We start from the raw sequence: 10,933 nt of genomic DNA, 5'->3' as shown, positions 1-10,933 counted from the left end.
GTAACTGAGTTTAGTAGTGTGTTTTGACGATAATATTTTTTGAAGTGAGTTACATCTTCAATATTTTAAATAGATATTAAAATGGTGATAATCAATTTGAATTTTTTTGTGTGGAAACTGAGCTATGGGTTTGAATTCGTTTAGTGGAAACTGAGAGAGGTGGAGTTATCAACTTGCTTTCATTACACAACATTCCTGATAATCTTAGCGAAATTGGTGTGGAGTACGTTGGGGTTAGTTTTTCAGTGTTGTTTAGTTTTTCAGAATTGAATATTGTATTGCTCAACAACATTATTTTTGTCTTCAAACACATGAACATATGGACATGCAAGGTATGATGTAGCTGACACATTGATTAGATAAGATACATTATTAGATAAGATACATTCAAATACTTGCAAGGCTACAATACTATAACTGAAAGTAACTGCATAAAACAACACTGAAAAACTATTTTATGGCATAATGCTTGTGTATAAGCTTGTGTTGGTAATTATAAATTTGGGGGTCTAAACGTTCATTGGTGTTTTACACACTATTTGAACTTCCATTGTCTTTGCCCACTCCATCAAAGTCCCTCCTTGTCCTTGTGACCGACATCGGGAGACGCAATAACTAAGGATGGCAATTTAAACTCGCACCCACAAGTACCTGCCTCACCCGCCCATAGTGGACGAGTTTTACTCACCCCACATAACAAATGGGGCGGGGATAGGGGTTAACATTTTCTCACGCACCCGCCCCGTTTATATTTAAATAATTAAAAAAATTATAAGTTTTTTATAAGACACACATATGTGTTTTTAGCATTCTAACTTTAAATTTATGATTTTCTTTTTATATTGTACTAATTGCAAACCCGTGCAATGCACGGGATAGTTTTAAATCAAATGTTAACACATTCAGATTTAAATATCTCTCTAATTTCAATTATTGAAAGCTAAATTGACTCTGATATAAGATGAAACATATAATATTATGAAGTAATATAAAAAATGAGATAAATACGGATATTTTGAAGTAATATATTACAATAATCATAATATGCTTTTACATTTGGTTTAATAAGTATTACAAAAGAACATCGCACAAGAATGCTACTAATTTTTTTAATTAAAAATAAATAAAAATTATATCCATAATAGAAGGACATAAAATATCATTATTGTCCCAAAAGATGACACATAGATCACCGCTTTAAACTGAAGCTCCTCCCAACAGTTTTTAATTTGCACATAAGTCCCAATACCATGTATTTTTGCTATGACCTTTTTTTTTTTTTTTTTACAATTTCATTTATTTCATGACTTCCGCTATCATACCGCACCCTCACTCGAACTCAAATCCACAGCTGTGCTTCTTTTATGGCATAATGCTGCTCTGAAACAGTAAAAAAAATTATTATACATTAAAAAACGTTGAAGATAGTAAGAGAAGTTGCAAAACTTTCAAACTTAAAAAGTCAAGTTGTACTTGTAGGAACTCAGAAGCAGCCTCGGGTCAGCAAGTCAAAGGCATTCGGCCTTATATTATGTCTCCACTTCCCACCCCCGGCCAAAAACCCTCTTTCAGTCCTTTTCTGTATATCTCTACCCTCCACAATTTCAAGATCCACAAATGCGTAAAATAAACATCATGCCTTCTTTCTTCTCTTATTGTCACCATATCATTATAATCTTCTTTTCCCTTGTACCAAAAAAATCCTTAGGTGCTGTGGATCCATTCTTCCAAACCTGCAGTGTGCCCAAAACCTGTGGTAATGGGCAACCCATAAGATTCCCATTCTACATCCAAGACAAGCAAAACTCCTCTTGTGGCTACCCTGGATTCAACCTCTCTTGCAACAATAATGGCCATCCAACTATCCTCATATCCAATAACAATTACACCATCCATGAAATTTTCTACCAAACCGAGACGCTTAGAGTCTCAAACTCTGCCTTCTCAAAACCAAACTCCAATTGTATACCTTTTATAAACAGCATATCCCTTCCGAGTGTCCTGTTCGATCTAGCACCAAACCAAACCAATCTATTTTTGTTTTATAATTGTAGCTCTTCGGTGCGTGAGAGTTGGCCTTCAGAGTTTTATCCTAGTTGTTATGGCGAAAACGACACCGTTCTGGCCCTGTCTAGACAGGACCCGAAGCTGATCAACAACGTATCAATGGAGTGCAAGTCTTCGGTTCTAGCACCGGTTGAAGCTTATGGAGGTGGGATTGCAGAGTCGTTGAGAAATGGGTTTGTGCTAAAATGGAAATCCAGCAACTGTAGCATATGCGAGGATAGTGGAGGGAACTGTGGGTTCGATAATATTATGTATCTTTTCAAGTGCTTCTGCCCAGATAGGCCTCATGCTTGGAACTGCACTATTACTACTCCTCTTGAGTATCTTCCTGGTCAGTTTTTTTCTCTAGAAATTTATCTCTCTTTTTGGTAATCGGAAATTTCTCTTTCTCAGTCTAGTCGTAACATTATTATGAAACATTTGAAACATAGTGTCCATAGCCAAATGTGTCGCACGCTAGGCTTAGCATATCCACCTGTCTTTAGAAGTGTGGTTGACGATCCAATCAGGCCAAAAAGAAGACTTCTGACTTGCTGAGTAGAACAGTAAATTTTAGTGGAGGATGACCGGATGAGCTTTATAAAAACTTCTTCTTACGATTTCCACTCCTTTTGTCATATGGTTAGAATCAATGGTTCAGAGCATTCAAGTCAAAGTTTTTAAATTTTTTTAGTTTTTAACCTTTCAAAAAGTTAATTTATTTATTTTAATACCTCACTACTCAACATTAAATTTTTTTTTTTACAACTTTATTTAAATATTTTTTTATTTTTTAAAATTCTTTTATATTAAAATTTGCATCTCTTTCGTTGTCTCTCTTCTCTCTTCTCTCAAGCAAAAACAAAAACAACCAACATACCACTCATCACTCATGGTCACTGCTAGCCACCACCACCATACGACCATTGCCACCCATAAGCCACAACCCATCACCCATAAGCCACAACCCATCACAATCACCTATCCACTGCACACCCACCACCCACCACATAGCTGCCATCCACTGCACATCCCAGAAAAAATGAAACTCACCCACTACACAGCCACCACCCACCACAGCTCAAATAGCAACAGCCATCACACACGACACAAATTGAAACCTACTTTTCAAACCCAAACCCAAACCCAAAGCAAACCCACATCGCAATTGGAAACCTATTAGCCATAATTTTGAACTACTGTTGTATAACTACTGTTGCAAACCCACAAGCATTCCTATAACTATTGTTGCATTTTAATCAAGTTTTAGCATAAGAAAAAAAAATTCTTATTCCGTATCGATCACATGTTTTGCCTGAGAATGTGGAAGTTATGTTGTGCACTAAAAATATAATGTGAAAAATATGGGTCAACACGACCCGACCCGACCCGACCCGCCCACAACACGATTGACCTGACCTGACCGTTTACCATGTCTAGGGCCAACACGACCCAACCTGATTTTAAACATTTTTTTTTTCCTAAAAAATATTTAGACTATATGCCAAGGTACTAGATGCATAGACATAAAGGCACACAGCACTACACTGACACTATTGCCATTTAGTAGCCACTAGTGGTGGTGGCCATGCACCCCATTTATTAACAAAAAGGTTAATTAAAATGAAAAAAATACAAAAGACAAAAGCATCTACAACTACATGTATACACTACTAAATGTCTTACACTAATTTAACTACTAAGTAGTAGAGTAAAGAAATACAAAAGTATAATAGTAACACATGTATAATAATAACACAAATAGTCTAATAATAGTAGGTGCTCACTTAATGAAAAAAAGGGTATTATGTACAGTTCATTTCCTTGATTGATTTGATTCATTCTCTCTAAAAATTTGGCATTTACTATTTCTTTTAAAGTTGTTGTTGTTGTTGTTTTTTTTTTTTTCCCTGTGAAAATACAGGTCGGCCTAAACGCGCTTGGCCTGCCCTAACCCAATTGACCCAACCCGTTTTCAACTAGTTTAATATGGCTCGTTTGATCTGCAACCTGATTAACTCGACCCAACCATTTGCCATGTCTAATCAAAAGGTGTTGTGATCCAATATTTGGTTTATCAGTGAATAGTCTTGATATAAAATAATGTCTTTGGAAAATGTTGGATGGAAGTCAATATCATACAAATAATATTATAGGGTCGGTTATTCTCTAGTTGAGTTTGGATTGCACTAAAAAATGAAACTCCCTACATTTGGCGTTTTTGTATGGGTCCCGTGCACTGTTCACGAAACCCACAAGTATGCATTTTAGCAAATGTTAAGTTAAAACTAGGTCTTATGGTATTATTTACACATTTAAAAATTATTTTGCTATAGTGTTTTCAGTTTTCAGGAATAAACGGTATCCAAACAGACCCTCTATCATCAAATTTCATGAGTGCATCCCTACATGTAAATTTCATCATATTCACATCCTTTATAATTAAAATTGCTTAAGAAAAAAAACAAAAATTATTCAATATTCTTAAGAGTGTATTCCCTCTATCATTTATCTCAAAAAAAGAAAAAAAGAAAAAAGAAAAGAAAAAAAAAATGTATTCCCTCTTATCATGTGAAGGGTGAACTGAATCTTGAACTCCCTATAATATAAGATAAATGGATCTTACTTCGGAAGTGCTGAAACTTGCTTGAATTCCATGTAACAACGGGTCATTTTAACAATTTTTATTTATTTATTTATAATTTGATAGTTAGAGAGAGAGAAGATTTGAACTCTAAATGTTTCTATTAAAAACATCAAATGTGCTAATCACTTGTGTTACAAGGCTCTTGGTTTAATCACTTGAGAAATACGATAGATTTTTAACCTATAGTGCTAGGTTCATGATAATTACTTTTGGACAAAATTTAGATATAGTACTTTAGGTACTGTTTCTTTGGTTCTCATTTTAAGATTCAGTCATGTGCCTACTTAACTAAAAAATACACTTTCATCACATGTGAAAAAATCCACATGATAGAATCTTAAGAGAGAAACCTAAGGAGCAGCACCTCAATACTGTACCTAAGTCTTGCCCATTACTTTTTACCATTAAATCAAAACACCAACTACTTTTTAATATAGATAGAGTTGGTTACTCATAGAACAAAATTTTCTTTAGAAGCTAAAAATCATTGCAAGGAATGAATCAAAATAATATGAGTGCACGCATTACATAAGAGCACTAGCATCAGTTGTGCAATGCCAAGTGTCATTTTCCCACACCAAAACATTCTTTTCTATTTTACAATTGCATTTAACATTACTCCATTCAGCAGATGTTTTATTTGTCTATTCAACACATTAAAATAATATATATAATACATTAAAATAACATTTAAAAAAAAAAAACCTCCTGAAATTAAAAAAAGAAAAAAATACAAAACATACCCAAAGCCTACGGTACCACCCCACAAACCACCACAACTCACAGCCCACCACCACCCATACCTCATCCCCATGAGATTAGAACCCACCACCACCACTACCACAACCACAAAATCACCGCTAGCAACCACCGGCCAAAATCAACCAACCACCCACCAGCAACCTCAACCACAACCCACCAAAACCAAATTAAACATCCTTCTATCATCCATTTCTCCATTGATAATCCTAAGCATCCTCTTCTTTTTACCTTGCACCAAAAAAATCCTTCGGTGTAGTGGACCCATTCTTCCAAACCTGCAATGTGCCTAAAACCTGTGGTGATGGGCAACCCATAAGATTCCCATTCTACATCCAAGACAAGCAAAACTCCTATCTGGCTACAATAATGGCCATCCAACTATCCTCATATCCAATAACAATTACACCATCCATGAAATTTTCTACCAAACCGAGACACTTAAAGAGTCTCAAACTCTGCCTTCTCAAATCCAATTGTATACCTTTTATAAACAGCATATCCCTTCTGGGTGGCCGGTTCAATCTAGCACCAAACCAACCTGTCTATCTCTAGCACCAACTGGTTCTCCTTATTCAAAATTTATAAATTTAGGTTATAAGTCATAAAAGTAACTCCTTTGCAATGAAAACTATATAGGAGACCTGAGCTGGTTTTCAAGTGCCTGTGCAAGGCTGCTAAGATTTCAAAGCATGCCAATTTAACTAACACAATTTTTGTATGGATCTTGCTGCAGGGAATAACAAAAGGGTACTAATGATAGCATTAGGTAAGATGCCTCTTCAATCATACTTCTTGTTGCAATCGATATTCACGAGTGTTTGGACAGTATATGGAAATTAAATTATTCCATCTTAAAAGTGACATTTGTTTTTTCAACACAGCTAAGGTACAGTTCCAAGCCATCATGATTTTCTCCTTGACTGGGTATGGCTAACCATCAAAGCTATACTGCATTTATTTTTTATCTCATACAATGATAAGTTTTCAAATAACTTCTATCTTAGTTTTGGTCATGGCTCCATTTGCCTATTTTTTATCATTCAAAAGGATGTGCTTGTATTATACAGAATCCATAAGAAGACTTCTAAAACCTGTCCTCAAAATTTCAACTACAATGATGCATAAATGTCTTCATTGACCTGCAATAGATAATTTTCACAATTCATGATTTTTCTCCAAGGCAACCAGTCTGCCTGTCAATCAAAACCTCACTACTCTATTTTGCATAAGGTAACCCAAGTCCCATGCCAAGCCATTCTTTCAATTTTTTTCTTCATTGTTAGTCTGTTGTCACCACAAGAAATGTAAATTTTATAAGGTTCAAGAGATCTCAAGGGATAATTTGAGCTACTCTGTTTTATGCGCTGCATAACTTTGTGATCTCTATTCTTTGATTACAGTCACTTCATTTGCTGGAATTGGAGTTCTGGTCGTTATAATCTGCTACTACTGTGAAAAGCTCTCATCTAAGAAAATTATTTATTTTTGGAAGAAGGAAACTTTAACCTGTCAGAGTGTAGAGGCCTTTCTAAGGAAAAATGAACCACTAGCAATTAGAAGATACAGTTATTCAGATATAAAGAAAATGACTAGCTTCTTTAAGGATAAATTAGGACAAGGGGGCTATGGTGGTGTATACAAGGGAAAGTTACAAGATGGTTGTTTTGTGGCTGTGAAGGTTTTGAAAGAATCAAAGGGCAATGGAGAGGAATTCCTTAACGAGGTTGCAAGCATTAGTAGGACCTCCCATGTTAACATTGTCACTCTTATGGGTTTTTGCTTTGAAGAATCTAATAAAAGAGCTCTCATTTATGAGTTTATGCCAAATGGATCTCTTGAAAAATTCATATATAAAGAAAATCCCTCAAATGCTGACCGTCAATTGGGGTGGGAAACATTATACAAGATTGCAATTGGCATTGCTCGAGGATTAGAGTACTTACATAGAGGTTGCAACACACGAATCTTGCATTTTGACATAAAGCCTCACAACATTCTTTTGGATGAAAACTTTTGTCCAAAGATTTCTGATTTTGGCCTTGCAAAAATATGCCCTAGAGAAGAGAGTGTCATATCAATGTTGGGAGCAAGGGGAACTACAGGATATATAGCTCCAGAAGTATTTTGTAGAAATATTGGTAGGGTCTCTCATAAGTCAGACGTCTACAGTTATGGAATGATGGTTTTAGAAATGGTTGGGGGACGAAAGAATATTGATGTTAGTGTTGATCATGTCAGTGAAATATATTTTCCACACTGGATTTACAAGCGCATTGAACTTGATGAAGAACTAGGACTGCAAGGCCTCATTAGCAAAGAGGATGAAGAAATTGCAAAGAAGATGATAATAGTAAGTTTGTGGTGTATACAGACTGATCCCTCAAGCCGACCATCAATCAGTAAAGTGGTGGATATGTTGGAAGGAAGCCTTGACTCCTTGCAAATTTCTCCCAAGCCTTTCTTGTCTTCCCCACCAAGAACAACGGTAGATTCTTCTACTACAACAATGTCATTATGAAATGCATCTCTGTTCTGTATTTCTTTTAATTTGTTGTAGATGGTAATGAACATCTTTGTGAACTATGTTGATATTGGACTTGTAGATGAATATCCTTTTATGATTACCTACAATATGAATATCTGGCATTGTGGCTTCGACTATGAATTAGCTATGCTGCAAGTCTACAAGTAGTAATCGTCATGTATGTCTTAACAATATGTGTTAGGACATATGTGTTTCACATGTTTAGTAACATATGTCACTATTTTATGTAATTGGCTAATCTTTTGACAAAACACATTTTACTTATAATTGGGTAGATTAAGAATGTGTTTAATGTTTCAAGAAACAAGGTTTCAATAAGTTCAATTGTTAAAACCATGCAAGTCTGTCCAAGAATCAAGGTTGAAAGTGCTGTTCATTAAAGCTCGACAGCTAGCATCTATCAAGGCTTAGAGAGCTGTTTGAATCCTGTGGCTCGACAGATAGGGTATCTGTTGGAGTTTATGAAACTTAGAATTTTTGGTTTGTTTTTCATCCAATCTGTGGGTATATGTTTGGGCTTTCTTTTCTCACAACCCTAGACATATATAAGGATTATTTTAAGAGCCGTCAAAGGTGACACAAGTTGCATAAGTGTGGAGCAAAGTTTTGTTCATGCAAATTGTGACTAAAGACAAAATTTGCCCTAGTTCATCTCTCTCTTGAAGAAGCTGCTGTGTTTGTACACTGTAGGGTTTTGTGACCAAGCAACTTCTTGATCTTTATCGTGTGATGAATTGAAGAACTTTGTAACCAACAACCTTCTCTAGTTGGTGATTGAAGTCGAGTACTGGGATTCGTGCAATTGGTTAGTCACGTACTGAGAGCCGTGCATTGAAAAGGAGAGATTGTCACTACAGAACAAGTCCAATTGGGTATTGGGGTAAGGATTCAATTGTAGGTTAGTATAAGGTACTGAGATTCCTTTACTTTGTAATCGCTTGTTATGATAATAGTGAATTCTCGAGAGTGGTGACCTTAAAATTACCCGGTGGGGTTTTTGCCATGTAGGTTTTCCCCATTCGAAAACAAATCACTGTGTCAATTTAATTTCCGCTACATACTTAGTTTAATTGGTGATTTGTTTATGCTACCACGCATCTTGCATATTAATTTAATTAATTAATAAACTTCGCTAATTAATCAATTAATTCATCACAAGGGGTCAATACGTTTTTAGCCTATCAAGTGGTATCAAAGCAGACACACTCTGATTAGGGTTAATCTTTACTGTGTGATTCATTGATCCCTGTTTGTCATGGTTAGAGGACAATCTCTTATTATACCTCATTTATTTAATGGCACTAACTATGCATACTGGAAAGTATGCCCGAGAGCTTTCTTGCAATCTTTAGATAAGAAAGTACAGCAAGCTGTGGAGATAGGCTGAACTAAGCCTACAAAAGCGCCGGTCGATTGGGATGATGCTAAGATTAAGACAGCAAACTTTAACAGCAAGGCATTGAATGCCTTATTTAGTGTGGTCACAAATGAGGAGTTCAAGAAGATATCCTCCACTGATACTGCGAAGGAAGCATGGACCATTCTTCAAACAACCTATAAGGGAACAAAGGCTGTCAAGAACTTGAAGCTTCAAAAGCTCACTACTAGTTTTAAAGAGATCAAGATGCAGGAAGATGAGTCGTTCGATGAGTTCTATGCCAAGCTCAAGGACATAGTAAACTCAGCTTTCACTTTTGGAGAAACCATTCCTGAACCCAAAATTGTGAGAAAGGTGCTTAGATCTTTACCCAAGAGATTCCATGCCAAGATCACCGCGGTTGAGGAATTAAAGGATATTGAGAAAATTCCTTTAACAGAGTTGGTTGGAAATCTACAGACCTATGAGTTAGGTTTGACAAGGATCGGGAAATCGAGTAAGAGCAAGAGCATGGCATTGAAGGCCAAGAGCAATGATACTGATGAATCTTCAGACGTTGAAGATTCTAAGATGAAGTCCTACATTACAAGGCAATTTAAGAAGTTCATGAAGAATGCCAATATGAAGGGCTTCGACAAGGATCGTAGGCAATTTGGCTCCTCACTGTTCAAGAGCCAAGACAAAGGGAAGAAGGATGCTAGGGATGGCGGTTAGTACATTGTTCCCTCAGGACCAAAGTGCTTCAGGTGTCAAGCTTTTGGACATATGAAACAGGAATGCCCCACATATCTCAAGAGCTTTAGGAAGAGCAAGGCACTTGCTGTTACATTAAATGACACAAAACCTGAGGATGATTCAGAAAATGAGGATGATGGAATTCTGAATGCCTTCACTGCTACTGTAAATCCTACCGAGGGGATTGTTGAAGATGTGGATGAAGAAGAGGACTTGGTAGATTCTAAGTTCGAGAAAATGGATGATCAAGATGATATCCATACAGCCTATGAGAAATTGTACAAGGTTTCTGAGAAGTATGAGAAACTTTATAGGCTGGCCCCCAAGAAACTCAGTGAGGTGGAGCTTGATCGTGAAAAGCTTTTCACAAAATTTGATGAAACCAATCAAACTATTGGAACACTGAGATTGGAGAATAATTTTTTGGTTGAGAAGACCAAGAAACTTGAAGCGGAGCTGTTTCAAGTCAGAGTTCAATTAGAGAGGGCTTTAAGTACAAAGCTTAACGAGATGCTTAGCATTCAGAAATCTGCTTCTAATCGAACCAATTTAGGGTATGATTTCTCTTCTTCTAGTATTGTTTCTGCTAGTACTACTATTTTTGTTCCTCCTAGTAATAATGTTGAAATTGAGAACACTAATGTCAAAACTGATTTAGCTAGTGAGAACATAGATAAGGGTAAATCTATCTTAGGAGTACCCCTTAAGCGAGGTAAGAAAGAAGCTAAAAACCCTAGGGCTAAAAAGGCTAACTCTTAAAAGCTTAAACAGAAGAAGCAGTATCTCTGTCATCACTATGGAGCAGCTGGTCATACTTGAC

General features: G+C 36.2%; 1 protein-coding gene across 1 annotated transcript; it reads left to right on the top strand.

Annotated features, from left to right (window-relative positions):
- Positions 1-6,761: 6,761 nt before the first annotated feature.
- Positions 6,762-8,067, top strand: LOC126718782 (PR5-like receptor kinase). Its single transcript, XM_050421135.1, has one exon. It carries the CDS (start codon positions 7,041-7,043, stop codon positions 7,971-7,973), a length of 933 nt encoding a protein of 310 aa, XP_050277092.1. The 5' UTR covers positions 6,762-7,040; the 3' UTR covers positions 7,974-8,067.
- The last annotated feature ends 2,866 nt before the right edge of the window (positions 8,068-10,933 follow it).

This window comes from Quercus robur, chromosome 3 (genome assembly GCF_932294415.1).
Source record: "Quercus robur chromosome 3, dhQueRobu3.1, whole genome shotgun sequence".
Lineage (NCBI taxonomy): Eukaryota > Viridiplantae > Streptophyta > Magnoliopsida > Fagales > Fagaceae > Quercus > Quercus robur.
This window is presented reverse-complemented; position numbering and strand designations above follow the sequence as displayed.